The sequence below is a fragment of the Elephas maximus genome, chromosome 6 (assembly GCF_024166365.1).
Source record: "Elephas maximus indicus isolate mEleMax1 chromosome 6, mEleMax1 primary haplotype, whole genome shotgun sequence".
In the NCBI taxonomy this organism is placed as follows: Eukaryota; Metazoa; Chordata; class Mammalia; order Proboscidea; family Elephantidae; genus Elephas; species Elephas maximus.
In genome coordinates, this window is record NC_064824.1 from 112689403 (window position 1) to 112712376 (window position 22974).

Below are 22974 nucleotides of genomic sequence, written 5' to 3' on the forward strand. Positions count from 1 at the left end.
TTTACAAAATGCAACATTTCTGTGTAGGTTAACAACCCAAATATACTTTTTCTAGCTTTTATGATAATGTTACCCAAGCTTCAAGTTATCAATAGTATGGATGCTGTCACCATTTCGGCACTGCTTGTTTCATATGATCCAATGTCCATGGAGTTTGCCCCTCTGATTCTGTAAATCCCTTGGAATATAGCTGCCCGTTATTCAGGATCATCTCATGAATTATTTTATATCATTATAAACAGTCCAACTCTTACCTTTGCAATAATGTAACAATTACATTGCCTAGTGTTAATGTGTTCCATCAGTAATAGCGCCAAGGTCAGATGGTAAAACTGTAATTACATTTTAAATAGAAAAATTAACCCAACATATGCTGAAGATATTTTGTTAAATTAACATTAGAGGTGTTATTAATAAGATACTTATTAAGTAAAAATTGCATAAATAAAATGAAACAGGTGATCACTTGGATAGTTTCAGATTTTAAGTCCTATCTATTTCCCCCAAAGTTCATGTCCTCATGTGCTTGACTTACAACTTAATTTATGAGCCTAGTAAGCATTTTAAATGAGTACTTTCCCTGGTAGAAATCTTTGTTCCTAATAATAAATGTATCTACAGCTAACATTTCTTAGCAGTAAATGATCTTTGTTATTTGAAAATTAGCATTCAATTGTCATACCTGGCTGCTCACCATAAAACTCAATGTAGAAACCTAACTTTGAGGTCTTATTTGAGGTCACTACAGTCGAAGCTCTGATGTAGTTTCTTACCAAAATGCCATTTTTAAAATTAGATAGCTTCCCTAGTTTTTGAAAATCTCTCTCCCTTTTTGTTGTTTCCCTTTTCTTCCAAGAAAGAGGACTGTAAATTGGCTTGGAAAAAACAAAAATATAAACATGCATTTTAATAAATGTGTATTAGAACCGTTTTGACAATAACCCAGTGCCGTCGAGTCGAAGAGCAACCCTTAATTCATCTAGCTGTCTCAGTTTACAGGGTACCTTGACAAACATTACTTTATTAGTTCTCCACTGCAACTCCTTTGACACTGATGGGCAGTATTTGAATCTCACTGGAGACAGGGGTAGAGGACATCCAAGATGGACACCCAGAATTCCTGAAAGAGAGAAGTTGTTATTGTTGGTAACATAATGCATCTATGTAATATTAAAGGACATGAAATCAGCTAGGTACGTATGAAACATACACACACTTCCATTTTATTTCCGTTTTAACTTCAAAACAGTTTAAAAATAATACAAATCTCATTAAGAGAGAAAATGACAAAAAATTGTAAAAAAGAATAAGGGCCATCCCATAGTTATACCCTCCAAAAGCAAGTTCAAGTAGCCAGTACCCACCCAAGATAACTATTGGGTGCCTATGTTAGGTCCTCATTAATGAACGATGAGGAAACTGAACTACCGAAATCAGTTTGTGTCCTTCCAAAGTCACTTGACCATTGAGTGGTTAGGTGTAACTGGGACTAGTATTCAGGTCCTTTACCTCATCCCTCAGTGCTCTTTTCACCTAGCCATGTTGCAAAGACTTCCCTTTATCACCTCCAATCCAGGGGTCCCAGAGCAACGCAAAAACACCCTCAGAAGACTGAATTACTGTTTCTGATTTCCCTCATATTAATTCCAGTAAAAGAATTCCAAACCAAAGACTTCAAAAACTAAGTTGTTTTTTGTCTTTGTTGTTTCATTTGTTCCTGGGCACATCTCCCAAAAGAATTGTAAACTCCCTTGAGGACATGGTATATGTCCTACTCATCATTATATCCGTCAGGACTTTTCAGTATCTAGTAATTTTTTTTAAGTATACAGTGGGTGAGTAATCAACCTGGTAAATGAATGAATAATTGGCTTCCAGGTGGAATCCCAGTAAGACCCTCCGATTTTAGTTCCAGCCACACATACTTCATATCTAGTGCATGCCACTACCAACGCAATGTTAAGAAAGAGTTTCTCAGAAAGGAAAAGGAAACTAGAAGTCTTCATGTAGGAATAAGGACTTATTCTTCTATTAATTTTCGAAGGAGTTATACAAATTACCTGTACAATTTACTCCAGACAATATCTTCTAGATGCTATTTAGAAATTAGCCATTTGTGCCAGACAAAAATCATCTGAGATCACAATACAAATCAGTCATCATCAAAAATATACAACAGGGGTCTAGAATTTGTATAAATTCTACTAGCATTTATTTTACATGAAAGAGGAATACATTCCACAGCACATACATAATTAAATGTAAATGTATGCTGAAAAACCTCATAATCTTGAAAAATACATATCCTGATGGAATACTTTTATTTGGCAACCTTTTCCTTCCAATATCTGTGTTAATATTCAAGAGTAGATTAGAAATTATATCTACAGTCCCAACTCCTTCTATGAAATATGTAAAGAGTAAGTATAGATAATTTATTTTCCTTCAGCTGTACCTAAAAAAAAAAAACAACCTAGAGATGAATAATTACATCTTTTAGAAAATTTAGTGATTGAAGCCATTAGGTCTCTTCTAATCTTTAACTTTACCTATGTAGTTTATTATTGCCAACTACTGCAATGTGTTGTTGTTAGGTGCCATCGAGTCGGTTCCAACTCATAGTGACTCTGTACAACAGAACTAAACACTGCCCAGTACTGCCTCATCCTTACAATTGTTGCTGTGCTTGAGCCCATTGTTGCAGCCACTGTGTCAGTCCATCTCCTTGAGGATCTTCCTGTTTTCTGCAGATTCTCTACCAAGCATGATGTCCTTCTCCAGGGACTGATCCTTCCTGATAATATATCCACAAAGTATATGAGATGAAGTCTTGCCATCCTTGCTTCTAAAGAGCATTCTGGCTGTACTTCCAAGACAGATTTGTTTGTTCTTCTGGCAGTCCATGGTATAGTCAGTGTTCATCTCCAACACCATAATTCAAAGGCATCAATTCTTCCATCTTCTTTATTCATTGTCCAACTTTCACATGTATATGAGGTGATTGAAAACGCCATCACTTGAGTCAGGAGCACCTTAGTCCTCAAAGTGACATCTTTGTCTTTTAACACTTTAAAAGGTCTTTTGCAGCATATTTGCCCAATGCAGTGTGTTGTTTGATTTCTTGACTGCTGCTTCCATGGGCATTGATTGTGGATCCAAATAAAATGAACTCCTTTACACTTCAATTTTTTCTCCATTTATCATGATGTTGCTTACTAGTCCAGTTGTTAAGAGTTTTTGTTTACTTTATGTTAAGGTGCAATACATACCGAAGGCTGTGATCTTTGATCTTCATCAGTAAGTGCTTCAAGTCCTCTTCACTTTCGGCAAGCAAGGTTGTGTCATCTGCCTAAGACAGGTTGTTAAGGAAACTTCCGCCAATCCTGATACTACATTCTTCTTTGGATAGTCTAGTTTATCAGATTATTTGCTCAGAATACAGATTGAATAAATAGGGTGAAAGGATACAAGCCTGATGCATACCTTTCCTGATTTTAATCCACGCAGTATCTCCTTGTTCAAACAACTGCCTCTTGGTCTTTGTACAAGTTCCTCAGGAGCACAATTAAATGTTCTGGAATTCCCATTTTTCATAATATTATTCCCAATTTGTTATGATCCACACAGTAGAATGCCTTTGCATAGTCAGTAAAACATAGGTAGACATCTTTCTGGTATTCTCTGCTTTCAGCCAAGATCCATCTGACATCAGCAATGACATCCCTCGTTCCATGTCCTCTTCTGAATCTGGCTTGAATTTCTGATAGCTCCCTGTCAATGTACTCCTGCAACTGCTTTTGAATGATCTTCAGCAAAATTTTACTTGTGTGTGATATTAATGATATTGGTCAATAATATCCACATTCTCTTGGATCACCTTTCTTTGGAATGGGCACAAATACAGATTTCTTCTAGTTAGCCAGGTAGCTGTCTTCCAAATTTCTTGGCATAGACAAGTGAGTGCTTCCAGCCCTGCATCCATTTGTTGAAACATCTCAACTGGTATTCCATCAATTCCTGGAGCCTTGTTTTTTGACTATGCCTTCAGTGTAGCTTGGACTTCTTCCTTCAGTACCATCCCTTCTTAACCATATGCTACCTCCTGAAATGGCTAAATGTGACTCAGTTCTTTTTGCTATCAAAAACCTGTTGCCATCAAGTTGATTCTGATTCATGGTGACCCTATAGGACAGAGTAGAACTTCCCCATAGGGTTTCCAAGGAGCAGCTGGTAGATTTGAACTGATGACCTTTTGGTTAGCAGCTGAGCTCTTAACCACTGCCCCACTAGGGCTCTCTTTTTGGCACAGTGCAACCAAAAAGAAAATAGTACAAATAGTGCAACGTAGTTACTCACTATTATTAGAAGGTGCCCATCCCACATTTTCTAGCATCTTTTATGTTGTTGCAACATTACAGACAGTGTTAGTACTTATGGTTTTATTGTTTGACTTAAATTCTTTAATGACAAGATTTTCACAAAAGTAAGAGTTTTTACTGTTTAGTTAAACAAAAATATATGGGTATGGGAAAGATTTGTTTTTGTTAGTTGCTTCAACTCAGTTCCAACTCATGGCAACCTTAGTTGTAACAGAATAAAACACTACCTGACCCTGTGCTATCATTGGTATTTTTTAATGCATTGTTGTAGCTATTGTGTCAATCTGTCTCACTGAGAGTTTCCCTTGTTTGCACGTACCTTGGACTTTACCAAAGATAAAATCCTTTTCTAGCAATGGGTCTTTCCTGATGATGTGCCCAAAGTAAGCCAAGACAAAGTCTTACCATTCTTGTGTCTAGGGGGCATTCTGGATGTGTTTCTTCTAAGGCTGATTTGTTCGTTTTTCTGGTGGTCCACACTATATTTGATGTTCTTTGAGAACACCACAATTCAAGCATATCAGTTCTTCTGTCTTCAGTTTCCATTGTCCAGCTTTCACATGGATATGAAGTGATTTAAAAGACCATGGCTTGGGTCAGACACTCCTTAGTCATCAAAGTGACATTTTTGTGTTTTAAAACTTTAAAGAGGTTTTTTTTGCAGCAGATTCGCTCAATGCAGTGTCTTTTGATTTCTTGACTGCTGCCTTCATGGACAGGAAGTGTTTAAAATAGTATTATTTAAGCTGAAAGAGAAGGAGGAGAATATTGACCTTGCAGTGAATTATTTTACAGGAAATGCTAACTGCTTTTATCTTCCCTAACAATAAGACACCAACGGCCTGATGGTATAGTGGTTAAGAGCTACAACTGTTAACCAAAAGGTTGGCAGTTCAAATCCACCAGGCGCTCTTTGGAAACCCTATAGGGCAGTTCTACTCTGTCCTATAGGGTTGCTATGAGTTGGAATCTCGGAATTGACTCAGTGGAAACCCTGGTGGCGTAGTGGTTAAGTGCTATGGCTGCTAACCAAAGGTCTGCAGTTCAAATCCACCAGGCGCTCCTTGGAAACTCTATGCAGCAGTTCTACTCTGTCCTGTAGTGTCACTATGAATGAGAATAGACTCCATGGCAATGGGTTTGATTTTTTTGGTTTTAAATAAGATAAGAGGAAACATTTAAATGTCCCACAATAGCGATGTAAGTTGTTCAGTCAGTTAGTAGTATTAAAACAGATTTCTGGATGACACCCCTGAAATATTATATTCTAGGAACTTTAGAGAATTATGAAGGTACCCAATTGTCTGGTGTAGCTTAATTGCTTTTGTCTGGAGGCAAGGAGATAAATTAGTTGACCCTAGGAAAACTGATCCAACTTCCCATGGATATGACTCTATACTTCTTAAACTGGTTTGTTTAGCCCGTTATAAAATGAGTCCTTTATGGGTTTAAGGTCAAAGATCTGATTCTTATTTCAACCTGTTAGCCTCCCTTTCTTCAGAAGTCATAGTCTCTACTGACCTTAGCCGACTATCTTGTGTAAGATACTAGGAGTGGCCAAGCACCCAGTCATCCCCAGGACTCCCTGGAATATAAATCGGTGTGGGCTAGACTCTTGATGCCAAAGGAAGGTACTTGCAAATGCAGAGTTCATTACAAGTTTTGTTTGTAAAAAACCTAGAAAGGCTAAGACTTGTGTATAATATTCTGATTCACCTATATCAAGAAAAGAGAGGAAACTTCAGTTTTTTTAATCTTTCGGAGATGTACATTGAATTATTCTAAATTTTGTTTCTTCAATCTCTCCTTCCTGATGAGTAAGAAACTTCTCAAATGTAATCATTGAATTTTCCAAAATATTTTGTTTTGTAAAATAATCAATAAAACAATGAATGATTTTTCCTATATTTTTTGAATAATATAACATTCTTAATCATTGGCTATAATAACACAAAAATATGACACATGAACTGGTTAATGTTATAAATAATAAAATAAGTTCCCACTGTGCAAAAAATGCAAAATCCTTATTTCACCAAAATGCAAATGCAAAATTACCATAATTTAAATGCATAAATCTTTTAGATTAAAACGCTCACAAAATGTGTGATAACTTCTAGGGCATATTTGGTATCTTCTAATTTGACCTATTTGATCTATTAGCCATCATTTGGATAGATGTGGCCCTATGCTTACTGTTTTATCTTGTTGATAAAATGAAAACTTACCTCCAGAATGACTTGCTAATTAGGAAAACTGAATTCGTTTAAGGTTAGGACATGGAAAATCAATAATTGGAAAGATAAATGTCTGGGGTCATAATGAAAAGCAAGTGTAATCAAAATCCTCTATAAAATCCTGAGGCATTATACAAATTTATAGAAGTGGTAATTAAGTACTCAAAGACTGAGGATAGATGACAGAGCTGGTTCAACTTCTTGAAGTATTTGTCTCTTTATAGTGACAAACTAGTGTTAATCAATTTGACTGTGGATATAGAACTAGAAGAAGCATTATTTTAAGTGGTATCAATAGTCCAGGAAGAAAACTCTGGTATTAAGTGCTCACTACTTTTTACTACTCCTTTGAGATAAACTGAAGAAGTGAACAAAAAGAACTTGATTATAACACAGATGTTTGCCCATATTTATTTACAAACAGTCTTAAAATATAGTTCATTTTTGAACAAACCTGTCTTCCTGGGATAAGGGTTTCTGGAATCCATCTATAAAACCTGATTGTTATAGATTGAATTGTAACCCCACCCCCCGGCCAAAAAAAAAAAAAAAGGTATGTTGATTTTTTTTAGTTATATCTGTCAGTGTGACCCTGTTTGGAAATAGGATCAAATATCGGTGAACATGAGGTCACATGGGAGTAGGGTGGGTCCTAATTGCCTCTGAATGATGTCTTATAAAAGAAAACAAATGTGGAGAGGTAGACACAGGAGGAAGGCACCATGTGAAGGAGTAGCTGCAAGGCAAGGAACGGCAAGGATTGCCAGTAGCCACTAGAAGATAGGAGAGAGACACGTAATAATTTCTCTCCCAGAACCCTCAGAAGGAATCACCATGGCCAATACCCTGGTTTGGACTTCTAGCCTCTGAAATATGAGACAATAAATTTCTGTGTTTTAGAGCCACTCACATTGTGGTGTTTTGTACAACAGCCCTAGACTAAGACACTGGCCCAATATTCTGTGGACCTCTATATCAATGTGAACCACTGATTAATTCATCTCCATAATAAATCCTCATTTTTGTGTTAGCTTTAATATACAGGTAACCATATAAAAGGTTATAATGTGTTCTAAATAATTTATTTCAGCCTGTGCTTTACATCTCACAAGTGTCTAATTTAAGAATAAATACATAATTTCCTGTTTGGGGTTCATATTAAGATGTTAATATTCACCTTCAAAAACTCACTAATCACATGTAAACAATGTGTATAAACAAATAATTCCATAAGAATTTTTGTGAAATATATTTTTTAAGTGTATTTTATAAAATACCAAACAATAGCTCAGAGTACCTTCCTGTTCCCATTGCCCTTCTCCCCAGATTTTCTCACCAAGCTCACAATTTCAGTTTAGGGTTCCAATATACAGACTGCTTTTAGGCAGCCCACGAATGGAAATGAAGGAATTCTTAGATCTTCACTGTTATGGAAGGGCCTCACTGAGGTTTTGCCTCCAAGTCACATATCTGACAGAAGGACGAAATTGTAACATCACCAGCAATGTTCCTGAAGTTAAAATTTATCATTTTCATAGACATTTATAAATTATTTTCTAAGTATTGTATATCACACAAACTGCTCTATCCACTCAGTTATATGTGTACATGAAATAAAAGAATGCCTTTATAGTATTAAAAATAAATATTTAAACTGGATGTATTTAAAGTAATTATTTTTGTATGCATAACACCACGGATCAAAATCCATATGAAAATCAGAAACGTTCTATACTAAGCAGCTACCAATTCAATTTAAATAGATTTAATTGGCATTGGGATTGAAGGTTTACTTACTAGTGTGTAACTGATTAATAGAATTTTCAAGTCACTCAGCATATAACTTCTTCAAAGATAAGCTGAAGTTCTGAAAAAAAAAAAAAAGGCCTAAAATGACTATGCATGTGATTTTTAAATTACTCCCCACATTTATGGAAGGTCTAAGAAACTAAATGTAATATTTTATATTGAGGCTCTCAATATAAAAGAAAGAATGTTTTATGAGAAAAAAAGAAAATAATGATCATACTTGAAAATGCTGTTAGGATAAATAATTGTTGTGAGTGAACTTTCATATTACTAAAACTCTTCAAAATGTAATTAAAATAATTTTAGAGAACTTTTTCAAAAGGTGGTTGTTGTTGTTGTTAGGTGCCATTCAGTTGGTTCCACCTCACAGCCACCCTGTGTATAACAGAACAAAACACTGCTGAGTCCTGCGCCATCCTCACAATCATTATGTTTAAGTCCATTGTTGCAGCCGCTTTGTCAATCCATCTTTTAGAGGGCCTTCCTCTTTTTCACTGGCTCTCTACTTTACTAAGCATGATGTCCTTCTCCAGGGACTGATCCCTCCTGATAACATGTCCAAAGTATGTGAGACAAAGTCTCACCATCCTTGCTTCCAAGGAGTATTCTCGTTGTACTTCTTCCAAGAGAGATTTGTTCATTCTTCTAGCAGTCCGTGGTATATTCAATATTCTTTGCTAGCACCACAATTCAAAGGCATCAATTCTTTGGTCTTCCATATTCATCATCCAGCTTTCGAATGCATATGAGGCAATTGAAAACACCATGGCTTGGGTCAGGTGTACCTTAGTCTTCAAGGTAACATCTTTTGCTTCTCAACACTTTAAAGAGGTCTTTTGCAGCAGATTTGCCCAACACAATGCATCTTTTGATTTCTTGACTTCTGCTTCCATGGGTATTGATTATGGATCCAAATAAAATGAAATCCTCGACAACTTCAATTTTTTTTTTTTCCACGATGTTGCTTATTGGTCCAGTTGTGAGGATTTTTGTTTTCTTTACATTGAGGCGTAATCCATAATGAAGGCTGTGATCTTCGATCTTCATCAGTAAGTGCTTCAAGTCCTCTTCACTTTCAGCAAGGTAAGTTGTGTCATCTGCATAATGCAGGTTGTTAATGAGTCTTTCACCAATCCTGATGCCCCATTCTTCTTCATATAGTCCGGCTTCCTGGATTATTTGCTCAGCATACAGATTGAATAGGTATGGATACAGCCCTGATGCACAACTTTCCTGACTTTAAACCACTCAGTATCCCCTTGTTCTGTTTGAACAACTGCCTCTTGATCTATGTACAGGCTCATCATGAGCACAATTAAGTGTTCTGGAAGTCATATTCTTTGCAATGCTCTCCATAGTTTATTATGATCCACACAGTTGAATACCTTTGCATAGTCAATAAAACACAGATAAACATCTTTCTGGTATTCTCTGCTTTCAGCCAGGATCCATCTGACATCAGCAGTGATATCCCTGGTTCCACATTCTATTCAAAATAATTACATAAAAATCCATTGTTACTTTGATAAATTTGTTATGCCTACTAGTGATTTATTAGTTTTCAATAAACAATATAATTTACATTCTATATTTAAAATAATGATCTTCTCTCCTGACAGAGATTGATTATTATCATTATGCTTTAGTCAGTTTCCCTGATTAACACATATCTTTGTTCTTTGTACACCACACAAGAATTTACGTTTAGAAATTTGTGTAATGTTACCCTCTCTACCTCATCTCCAAAGAAATGATTCTTTACCCCAAATATCTTCTTTCTAACTTTGAACATTCTTTACTGCCTTTTCAAAACCTCAAACTATGCCTAGACACCCCTTAGCTTCCTGACACCATTGGTTGCTTATTGTGTTCTAGTGCCCTTGACCTACTATTGTCTGAAATCTGCATTCTATCTATAAATTATCCATGTGCCTGTAACGCCACCTATAAAATTATACTTCTGCATAGTATTCCATAATTGCACTAGGAATATTATTCTAACTATATAGAAACATTCTAAAATCACAAATTTAGGATTTATATTTAAGCAGAGGTTTTACTATCTGCCCTATTCCCAGCAGAGCTGCCCTCCCTATATCCTGCAGTTTCTTGATTACCTTGCATTTCTCACTGAGTTCTTCTGTCCCCAGTTCCCAAAGGCAACTCAGTTACCCTTAGTTAAATTGCCTTCTCTACTAGCATCTTTCAGGACCTAAACCATGTAGCTTAAAGATACATTCTTATATTAAGAGTGAAAGAGAGAGACAAACAATGTAAAAAGATAAGATGTTTAAAAAAGGCATTTAAGAAACTAAAAGTCATTGAGAATTTCCCCTCTATGTAATCAAAAGAATTAATTGTATAATTCCTAAATTTTTCTTTTTTAGACAAAATTTAGGCAATAGTCCAAAGAATTCTTTTCCATATGCAAGTGAAAGTGGACAATGAAAAAAGAAGACAGAAGAAGAATTGATGCATTTGAATTGTGGTGTTGGTGAAGAATATTGAATACACCATGAACTACCAGAAGAACAAACAAATAAGTTTTAAAAGAAACACAACAGGAATGCTCCTTAGAAAAGAGGTGACGAGATTTTGGACTCATCAGCAAAGACCCATTGCTAGAAAAGGACATCATGTTTGTTAAAGTAGAGGGTCAGTGAAAACAAGGAAAACCCTCAGTGAGATGAGTTGACACAATAGCAGCAAATATGGGCTTAAACATATCAAAGATCACAGACATGGAACAGGACAGGACAGTTTTTCATTCTGTTATTCATAAGGTCTTCATAATTTGGAGCTGACTCAACTGCAATGAACAGCAACAATGACAACTTTAGATACTATATTAGTTAGAAGATGACTACCTAGGTTAACAACTAATCCATAATCTCAGTAGTTTAGCCTAAATGAAAGTTATTTTTCACTCCCGTGACATCTGATGTGATTAGATGGCTCTCCTTGCTACCTTTCCTCTGATGGTGACTCAGGCATTCAGTCTTCATTCATTTTGCCACTCAGTCATTATGGGATTTGCTTCCAGCCAAAAGGTTAGGAGAGTGAGGAGAACTCAAACCATTTTATAAGTGCCTTAGATCAAAAATTCTATATCACTTTCACTCACATTCTCAATGACAAGAACTTTTCCCATGGCCCCAAGCCAACTGCAAAAAAGGCTGTAAAAATAGGAGCAAACATGGATAGCACTGTCTCTGCCACATTTATTGAGAGTTATTTATCATTCACATAAAAGAGTTGCATATTTTTTTTGGAAAACAAGTTTCAAAAAAAAGTTAAAAGGAAATGAGTCCCTTACGTGCAAAGAAATAGAAGCCATTCATAGGGGAAGATTATTGATAACTAGAGATATAAGAACACAAAAGACAAGTTCCCCACCTCGTAATTTCTACTAAGGCTAGTGCTAACAAAGACCAAGTTTATCTGCCCTAAAACCAAAACCCATTGCTGTTAAGCCAATTCCAATTCATAGCAACCCTATAGGACAGTAAAACTGCCCCATAGGGTTTTCAAGGCTGTAATCTTTATGGAGTAGCCCTGTTGGTGAAGCAGTTAAGAGCTTGGCTGCTAATCAAAAGGTAAGCAGACTGCCACATCTTTCTCCCATGGAGCGGCTGGTGGTTTTGAACCCCCGACCTTTTGATTAGCAGCTGTGTGTTTTAACCGCTGCGTGACTAGAGCTCCTTTTATTTTCACTGAAGTAAATATAAATACCATGTTTTTCATTTATTTTATGTTAAATACTTTTTAAGAATAAGAATTAATAAAATAAACTAAGTCACAAATTTTCTAATTAAATAATCAGTTTCCTAATCTTAATCATATTGGGAAAAAACTTAACATTTTAATACCTACAGAAGGAGGAAAACAGAAACTAAAAGCTATCTAATTATTATTAGTTTACCAGCCTTTTTTTAAAATAGAAAACAATGTCATTAAGTTTACAATATACAATTATCATTATTCACCGTAATTATGCTTTATAACCCTTTCAAGACCCGATTATTTTGTGCTTTGAATTTTTTGTTGATACTTATGTGTTTACATTAGTGGAATACATGCTAAGTCATTGACTGTGTTTAAATTTTTGGTTGGTAATATAGATTTTGAGAAATATTATGTGGAAATACATTATTCGTGGGAGCCTTTCTGGCCCACCAGTCTTGGGCAGCTGAATTTCTTGTGGGGTACCTTCCATTTGAGTACATGGGGCACCTCTGGTTTTGCCTAATAACTCAGCTATTGTGCCTCCCCATTAAAAAAAAAAAAAAAAAAAAATTTTTTTTTTTTTTTTAATATGGAGGGCAGCAAATACTTCCAGTGGGAAAAGTATACTCCCAAAGAACGTCAGAGGCATAAAAAGTGGGCAGGATACTGTATGTACCACGAGTCATGAAGGGGATAAATTCTCCACAAACACTGAATTACTGAATACCCAACTACCCTGTGCAACAGACTCAACTCTCTTTTACCTGGGCGTAAGCGTACCCAGAAGTACGTTACCTAAAGAGCTCAGAGTTTTGGTTTTGGGGTTACAAATAAATTTTAAGGAATAGACGGATTCATAAAAATAGAACTTGAGAATAATGAGGATTGACTGTAAAAAGATTTAAAGTTCTTTGGGAAAGCAACATATATAAATGGCAAAACATTTAAGTTTAGAAGGACAAAGCAAAGTTTAAACCAAAGGCCTTTTTTTTTCTGTTTTCTCTTAAATAGGTTGTCTGATTCTCCCAGATTTTGATTCATTGTTTTGATGGCCTGTCCCAGTTTATTACATTAGAAAAGTATGTCATGACACATTAAAAGACAGAAGTTTGGCTTCAAGTTACCGTCACCATTAAAAAATAAATAAAACAGTTTTTCTTTTGTCCAGTACATACACAAAGCACAATTATTTTAGCATATCAAATGAGTACAATTTAATAAAGAAAATCTAATTCTTTATCCCTCACCTGGAATACGTTTTATTTTAAATGCATACTTGTATGGTAAATTGCAGTATAAATTGAAACATTGTGAATAACTACTCCCCAAACTCAAATGTATGCATTTAAATTTCTCGGCTTCGAGACCTGAGTAAACCTCTAGAGTCGTTGTGTTGTAGAAAGAAAGTCACAAGAAAGCTATGGTTAATATGAAGAATTATCTCTGTCTCTATCTCCATCTCTACATCTATATTCAGCAAAAGGGAATAGACTAGAATAACTGAGGGTCTGCCTTTCCTGTCTCCTTTATTTCCGTGACATAACAATGAACTTATCTTGTAAATCTTTAATAACCAAAATGACTAAGTGCTTTTTGTAAGGATTATTGATAATCGTTGTGTGGTTTACTTCATTATGTTTAAAGTCAATATATGTAAAAACTGACTTACAAAATTATCGACCAGCAGATTTATTTTATGGACTGTGGCTAAGATGTACATTACTGAATGCATTAGTTTCTTCATTCATGTACTTCCGGAACAGTGTCAGTCTGTTACTTCATGGGCTTGTTCTGTGTATACAGCAAAAGGACTCCTGCAACGTGCTCATTTTCTACTATATTTTGACTCGTTGCCTCAGATGTGTTCAGTGTATCAGCTTTTCTGTTCAAGGTTAAAGTATTCATACCTGACAGGCAACGCATATTGCTGAAAAGTAGTGTCTACGTGGCCAAAAATGCTTATCTCTGCCTGTTGGAAATTTTAGGAGTTAAACACTGGTGAAATAGCATAATATAGCTTTAGTTTACTTATTGTTTCCCTTTAAATTCTGAGTAATTACATCCAAATGATAATGGTCATAAATGGATGTCCTGAATATTATTATTTTTCTTTTACATAAGTTATTTTAAAAGATTTCCATTCTGTGCATAAAATTTTATTGTCTTCATCATAAAAATATGATGGAATACATTTTCCATTTTATAGATGAAGTCTGTAAACAAATAAAATTCCTTATAATTTTCGGGAACACATCCTGTTTCTCAAAGGCAATGCAGGATGTTTGTATAAGGACCGCTGAATGTGTCGGGAAGCCTGGGTTCTGTCCTGTTTTTGGCAATTATTAGCCCGGTGATAATCACTTAACTTACTGCATCTATAATATGAAAAGACAATGCATTTTAATATACATAATAAACTAGTAGAGACCATGATGATGGTACAGTGGTGGAATTCTTACCTTCGGTGTGGGGTCAGTTCCCAGACAATATACCTCATGATCAGCCACTGCCTGTCTACCAGGGGAGGTTTGTGTGTGGCTATGATGCCGAACAGATTTCAGCAGAGCTTCTAGACTAAGGCTAGGAAGAAAGTCCTGCCAATCTTCATCCAAAAATCAGCCAATGAAATGGGTCATAACAGTCTGGTCCACAACTGATCATGGGTATGGTACAGGATTGGGCAACATTTCCTTGAGTTGTGCACATGGTCTCCATGTGTCAGGGCTGACTCAACAGCAGCTAACGACAACAATAAACTACTATATTATTTAATTATCAATCATTTTATCATCGTTGCTTTAACATGAGGCAGTATTTTATTATAACAAAGTTATTGCATCCACCACATTCATTCCACAATTAACATTTCACTATACCTAATTTTTCACACATTGATCTGTCTAGCTATCCCCTTACCCTTCTAAAAGGCATTTTATTTTTGATGCATTTCAAATTAAGTTGCAGATATCAAGACAGTTACTCCAGATACTTCAACATGCATATTACTGACTGGAGTTCAGTATTTGTTTTGTATCAACTTTTAAAACCTTTAGTGTACCATTTACTGAGTTCCAATATATACATAAAGCAATAAAATTCAAACCTTTATAAGGTATGGTATGTTATTATCACAGAAAATTGTTCTGTTATGCCCATTCCCACTCTTTCTCTACCTCTACCCCCCAGCAGCACCAACTGTCTAGATGTTTTTCCATCTATACATTAGATTTTGTTTGTAGAACTACATATAAATGGAAACATACAGTAATATTTCATGTAAGGTTTCTTCACCCAGCATAATGTTTTTGAAATTCACCTGTATTGTATATATTAGTAGTTCATTACTTTTATTTTTGATTAATATTCTATTGTATGAATATATCAGAGTTTATCAACTTAACTGTTAGTTTTCAGCTATTATGAACAAAGCTGCTATAAACATACAAGTCTTTTGTACACGTGTATTTCCATTTCTCATTACTCATTACTGCCCCCTAAGAAGTGGAATAGCTGAGTCACAGGGCAGATATAGGTTTAAAGCTATCCAAACTTTTTCCAGAGACAGGTATAATTTTACACACCCACCTGTGAAAGTTCCAGGTGCTCCACATCTTCACCAACATATGATGTTGTCATTCTTTTTACATTTAGCTATTCAAGAGTGTGTGCGTTGTATCTAATAGTGGTTTTAGTTTACCTTTATCTGATGACTAATGATATTGAGCACCTTTTCATGTGCTTATTTTCCAGTTGTTTATCTTCTTTAGTGAGGTATCTGTTAAACTATTTTGTCCAGTTTTAATCAGGTTAATGTTTTTACCTAACAGTTTCAAGTACTTTGACAAAAAGGAGTCTTTCCTTCATCATTTTCTTAATAATGTCATATTCCTGTTTCAGTGACCAAGAAATACCTAATCTTCCAGGAGCCACCACAGAATACCAAAATAAACTTTTCATAGCGCCTGCACTGTATACGGAAACCCTGTTGGCTTAATGGTTAAGAGCTATGGCTGCTAACAGAAAGATCAGCAGTTTGAGTCTACCAGGTGCTCCTTGGAAACCTTATGAGGCAGTCCTACTCTGTCCTATAGGGTTGCTGTGAGTTGGAATCGACGCAATGACAACGAGTTTGGTGTTTTGTGTGTGTGTGTGTGTTTATTTTTTTGATACTGTGTACAAAATGGTCATTAAACATTTTCTTAGAATGATGAAATTTTAAAAGAGTCACATTAAATTAACCAAAATCTTAGCAATACGTCTTGTCAAAGGGGCTATCGTTTTTTTTTTTTTTTTTTTCTCCCCACTGCTCCCCTTCCTCACAACCATCCTGGCTATCATTTCTATCTTTCTTTTATCTTATTTCCTTACCTACAAAATGTGCAAAGAGTTGACTATATGATCCCGAGATACTTTCTAGCTCCAAATGTATTTGATTCTAATGAAAAACTAGATAGTAACAGTTTTGAATACAGTTAATGTGCCCCAAATGACTATTGATGCAGAGCTCATCTGTATAAATAATCTTCCTTTACAGTAAACATTTTGCCTTGCTATTGTGAATCAGCTGAGCGTTGATGTTAAATTGAGCTTGCTGAGTGAACAGTTCAGTGAGGGCACAAGTGCAATGGGCCCTTACGTGCCTAAATTTTACATTTGCATTTCAGCTCTTTGACTCAGCATAATCTCTGTATCTGTCCTCTCAAGTGAATTCTTAATTACTGATGATTTACATTTTTACTTGCTTTGTGTTATTTGCAAAGTTTGCAATAAATTCTGCATATTGTTGTATGTGTGACTGTGTGTAGATGTGTAGCAGTGAAATCATTCACAGTCTAAGCACTTGATAGAAGCATACGTTTTTATATCAGCTTGCAATTTCAGGGTACTTTTGAATACATGGGAGATCCTGCTTTATTTTATTGCATCACATTGCAACATAACCTTGATTGTAAACTTCACGGTCTCGGGTGTTGAGTCATTAGCCGCTATGGAATACATCAGAACTGCATTACAGCTGTACAACTACAAACTAATGGTAATCCAGAATCCCTCAGGCTTAACATCCGCATATGGACAGCTCCCCAGTATTTGTCTGGGAAGAGAGTTAATTTGGGAATTCTGAGCTAAATTCTCTCAGGATGACTTCTCCAACTGATTTTTAGTGCTAATTCAAAGATTTATGAAATTAGCAGTATTCAATTAAAACAGAGAACAATAAGGCAGACGTTTATCCTTATACATTCCAAAATTGGTCATTTTAAAAAGAAGTATTTTAACATATTTGATTTATTGCTGCATATACTTAGGGAATATTTAGTTACTGATATCCTGAGCATAATTAAAGTAGAAATGAAAACAAATCTGTGGACAATTTATCAGAACTGTTTAACCTATGCTTAAAAAAATAAGCATAAAGTGGTGTCTATCAGAATTTTTTTTTTTTTTAATTAGAAATAAGAAACTGAGTTGTAGAACATTTAAACTACAGAAATGTGCATGGCTGTCTGGACTACTGAAAAAGATCTTAATTGTTCTTCCTGTTTAAACCTACTCACTACCTGCACATCCACCTACCTGCTCCAAATCCATACTCCTCCCAACAGTCAAATTGATCTTGAGGAAATCAGATCAAATCTCTTGTATCAAACCCCAGAATGGTTTTCCATTACACCTCGAATAAATTAAAAACTTCTCCATGACCTCTGAGAGCCTTGATAGCTGCAGCTACCTTGGGGTCCTCATCTTCTTCCACTTCCCTTTCCTTCTCTCTTTCTAGCCCCAAGTACGTTCTGCTGTTCTTGTTAATCCCTTTGCCTAGAATTCCCTGCCTCTGCCCACGGATCTTCTAATGACTTTTTATCCTTCTTGTCCTCATTTGTGTTCTGATTCTAATGACACCCCCTCAAAGAAACTTTCCTGACCATCCTAGCTAAAGCAAGTCCCTCTCAAATAATGAGTCTTTAACCTATTACCCTGCTTGTTTCCCCTAGCTTTATCATTATCTAAATTCATATTGTCATTTATTTCCATGTTTACTTTCTGTCTCTTTGTCTAAAATATAAGTTCCATGGGAGTAGAGACCCAGTCCATTTTGTCCAACACCCTATCCCCAATGCCTGACATAGCACTTGGCACATATTAGGTACTTGATACATACTTGGTGAATAAATGAATGAATCAACAAGTAATACACTTAACAAAACTTTCAAGCACACCATGAAGTATGTTAAAGTCCTTGACTGTAAGTGCCTTCATAAGTAACAAGGACAGAATATTTTACAGAAATGAAAAAGAAAGGTACAGAAGAGGAAGCAAGATTAGAATAAAAGCAGAGTTATATTGTTTAATCTGTCTGTAATATATATTAAGCCCAAATGAATCTAGACTATGGTGCCGCAAGAAGAATGTGACTCTTAGGGAAATTAAATAATTTGCATGAAAGTGTTTAGAGTCCCTGGTCTATTGCCAATAGACTTTATTTTTGGAGAAGATCTATTTAATCGTTTTGAACAGTCAATAGAAGACTCAGACAGATTGCTTCTCCTTTCTCCAAAATGCAAATTAACTTCTGCTAATTTTAGTTAAGTTCCTATTAAGCAAATAATGGGAAAGAATGTATTTGTTTTCTAGGTTAGATCAAATGATAAATGTTCCCCTATGTAAGAAAATAGCCATGCAACCCAATCTTTTCATTGCCTGTACAAAATTTCACACAGTGGCTGCAACAGTGAGGTCAAGCATAACAATGATGGCAAGGATGGTGCAGGACGGGGCAGTATTTCGTTCTGTTGTGCATAGGGTCGCTATGAGTCGGAACCGACTTGACGGCACCTAACAACAACTGAGTTTCAGAACAAACCAAAAGCCAGAGGATATTTTATACTTAATTGTTACTTTGGCTGCTGATGGGCCATTGTGTAGAAATTTTTTTTGAGTTTTAAAGTATCTATAGTCTGACTAATTATTTTTAGAGTCATGCCAAAAAGAATTAGTCGATATTCAACCATTTCAAGAGGTGGCATATGATCAGGAACCGATAGTACTGAAGGAAGAAGTCCAAGCTGCTCTGAAGGCATTGGCGAAAAAACAAGGCTCCAGGAATTGATGGAATATCAATTGAGATGTTTCAATAAACAGATGCAACACTGGAGGTGCTCATTCATGCATGCCAAGAAATATGGAAGACAGCTTCCTGGCCAACTGATTGGAAGAGATCCATATTTATGCTGATTCCCAAGAAAGGTGATCCAACCGAATGTGGAAATTACAGAACAATATCATTAATATCACATGCAAGCAAAATTTTGCTGAAGATCATTCAAAAACGGCTGCAGCAGTATATCAACAGGGAATTACAGAAATTCAGGCTGGTTTCAGAAGAGGACGTGGAACCAGGGATATCATTGCTGATGTCAGATGGATCCTGGCTGAAAGCAGAGAATACCAGAAGGATGTTTCCCTGTGTTTTATTAACTATGCAAAGGCATTCGACTGTGTGGATCATAACAAACTATGGATAACACTGCAAAGAATGGGAATTCCAGAACACTTAATTGTGCTCTTGAGGAACCTTTACATGGATCAAAAGGCAGTTGTTTGGACAGAACAAGGGGATACTGATTGGTTTAAAGTCAGGAAAGGTGTGCATCAGGATTGTATTCTTTCACCATACCTATTTAATCTGTGTGCTGAACAAATAATCCGAGAAGCTGGACTATATGAAGAAGAACGGGGCATCAGGATTGGAGAAAGACTCATTAACAACCTGCGTTATGCAGATGATACAACTTTGCTTGCTGAAAGTGAAGAGGACTTGAAGCACTTACTAATGAAGATCAAAGACCACAGCTTTCAGTATGGATTACACCTCAACATAAAGTAAATAAAAATCCTCACAACTGGACCAATGAGCAACATCATGATAAACGTGAAGTTGTCAAGGATTTCATTTTGCTTGGATCCACAATAAACAGCCAGGGAAGCAGCAGTCGAGAAATCAAAAGTCGCATTGCATTGGGCAAATCTGCTACAAAGGACCTCTTTAAAGTGTTGAAGAGCAAAGATGTCACCCTGAAGGCTAAGGTGCACCTGACCCAAGCCTTGGTATTTTCAATCACATCATATGCATGTGAAGCTGGACAATGAATAAGGAAGACCAAAGAAGAGTTGACACCTTTGAATTGTCGTGTTGGCGAAGAATATTGAATATACCATGGACTGCCAAAAGAATGAACAAATCTGTCTTGGAAGAAGTGTAGCCAGAATGTTCCTTAGAGGCAAGGATGGCGAAACTGGGTCTTACATACTTTGTACATGTTGTCAGGAGGGATGAGTCCCTGGAGAAGGACATCATGCTTGGCAGAGTACAGGGTCAGTGGAAAAGAGGAAGAACCTCAACAAGGTAGATTGACGCAGTGGCTGCAACAGTGAGCTCAAGCATAACAACGATTGTCAGGATGGCGCAGGACCGGGCAATGTTTTGTTCTGTTGTACATAGGGTCGCTATGAGTTGGAACCGACTCGACGGCACCTAACAACAACATAGTCAGACTTGCCTGCCACAGCAAGAGATGAGTGGCCTAGTTGAAACTATAGTCACTGTAGTCATTATCATCAGGGTATTAATATCTCTATTGGGACCAAACAGTTATCTGTCATTTGAATCTTTCTGGTCATTTTTTATAGGGCAAAACCCATTAAAAAAAGAAATATTGAAATTGTTTTGGACTTTTCCACCAAGCCTGATATCAGTCATTCCCATGTGTTTATGAGGGAAGTGAGGGAGAAATATTTATCTTTCCACCATTTGATAAAGCACATTAGATTCAACAGCACTGTTGGACAAACTATGGCGTGAGTAAAACAGCTCAGCACTGTAGTGTTTATCAAGGAATATATGACACCAGCACTGCATTCAAGAATTTTACTATCTTTTTGGAGATATAAGATTCAGCTACTTTAACATTAGAAGGAAAACACCAAAAACAATAGAAATAACTTCTAATTTATTGCTTTAAAATTTACTAATGACTTTCACATCTGTTATTTTACTCAATTGTCCTAATAACTTTTGAAGTTATGACTACATTGATTTTCAAAATGGGGAAAATGAGATGCAGAGAGGCTAACTGACATTTTCTCAAAGTCATTCGGTGGTGGGTGGAACCAGATTAGGCCTAGAGCTAGATTATAATCTTCCTGAAGACATCAATTTTGTCTTTATATAAACTAAGTATCCCCAGTGGGTAGATCAGAGCCTGGCACACTGTAGATGCTATATAAATATTTGCTGACTAAAGAAATCCTGAACGTGAGTCTTGTCCAGTGCCGTGCCACCTAATTGATCTTGCAGTTCCTGTGTATATAGTAACTATGTTATATTTGTCTTAGTTTCCTTATTTTAGCATTTGTGATTGGCCCATAGTGGATGCTAAATAAATGTTTAATGATAAGCATAAATGTATGGGTTCAAACTGTGTGTCAAAGTAAAAGAGAGAAGAGTGTTTACTAGAATTTTCAAATAGGGTTTATAAGGATGCAGTACTTGGATAAGATTTCAGGTTGTGGATAGAAGATGGAAAGAGAGCAAGACATTCCTGGTGGGAAAATAATGTAAGAACAACAATATTATTCCAAGATTTAATGTTTTATCCTCAAGAGGGTGGAAAGAAGAATCAAGGTGACTGAAATTAAATGGGTAGCAAATGTATTTACTGTAAAGTAAACAACGGAGAAGTTATGGTTTAATAAAAATAGGAAAAGACAGTAAGTCTGAGGATTTGTGTGTATGTGTGTGTGAATTTTTCATTGCATATCTTTAGATATACCAGTGGCATCTGCATTTCTGCATTGATACATGCCATGCAAGGAAGAAGAATATAGATTTTTTTTTCTTTTTCTATTCTATTCAGCAGTAATTTTTTTTTTTTTTTTAAGAGATTGCTACGTGTAAATTTTACCGACTTCTTTGAAGGAACTTGTGATTCAACAGATTAGCTATGCTCATTAATTTGGTGTCTAAAATATGGTATCTTGTCTTTAAAATGGTAGTATAAATAGCTAAAAATTTATTTTTATACCTATTAGACTGATGTTTTATTTATACAGAAAAGTAGAATGTATGTTATAAATACAACATTAACCTTAGCCATTTGCCTTCTCAGTAAGATATCTTCTGAAAACAATTTGAAAATTTTTGGAAGTTCATTTTAAATTTGTCCTGCTATAACAGAAATACAACAATGGCTTAAACAAACAGAAATTTACTCTCTCACAGTTTCGAAGGCTAGAAGTCTGAATTCAGGGCTCTAGCTCCAGGCAAAGACTCTCTCTTTATCAGCTCTGGGGGAAAGTCCTTGTCATCAATCTTCCCCTGGTCTAGGAGTTTCTCAGTGCAGGAATCTTGGGTCCAAAGGACATGCTTTGCTCCTGGCTCTTCTTTCTTGGTGGTAGGAGGTCCCTCTCATCTCTGCTCGATTCTCTCTTTTATATCTTAAAAGAAATTAATGCTGTAGATTGTGTCCTGCCTTATTAACATAACTGCCTCTAATCCTGCCTCATTAACATCATAGAGGTTGGAATTTACAATATATTAGATCACAAAATGGAAGACAGCTACACAATACTGAGAACCACGGCCTAGCCAAGTTGACACACATTTTGGGGGGACACAATTCAATCCATAGCAATAAGTAAGACAGTACATGGTATTCCCTGTACCTGCCCAATAGGGTCTCCCTGAAGAGAAATGACACTTAAAAAATTTTATTAAGAGGCAGGGCCAAGACAGCAGAGTAGTCAGATGATTCCTGTGGTCCCTCTTA

At 36.0% G+C, this 22974-nt stretch overlaps 1 protein-coding gene across 4 annotated transcripts in view; it reads left to right on the forward strand.

Annotated features, from left to right (window-relative positions):
• The window catches only part of SPAG16 (sperm associated antigen 16), a 1001052-nt gene that overhangs the window by 845747 nt on the left and 132331 nt on the right, over positions 1-22974 (forward strand). The window contains exon 16 of one of the 4 annotated variants that reach the window (XM_049888943.1): positions 9434-9607. The exons of the other annotated variants lie outside the window; for them this stretch is intronic. Within the exon in view, the coding sequence (XP_049744900.1) occupies positions 9434-9543 (110 nt within the window). The 3' untranslated portion in view covers positions 9544-9607. Of the gene's footprint in view, positions 1-9433; positions 9608-22974 lie in introns of those variants that run through there. 4 annotated transcript variants of the gene reach the window in all.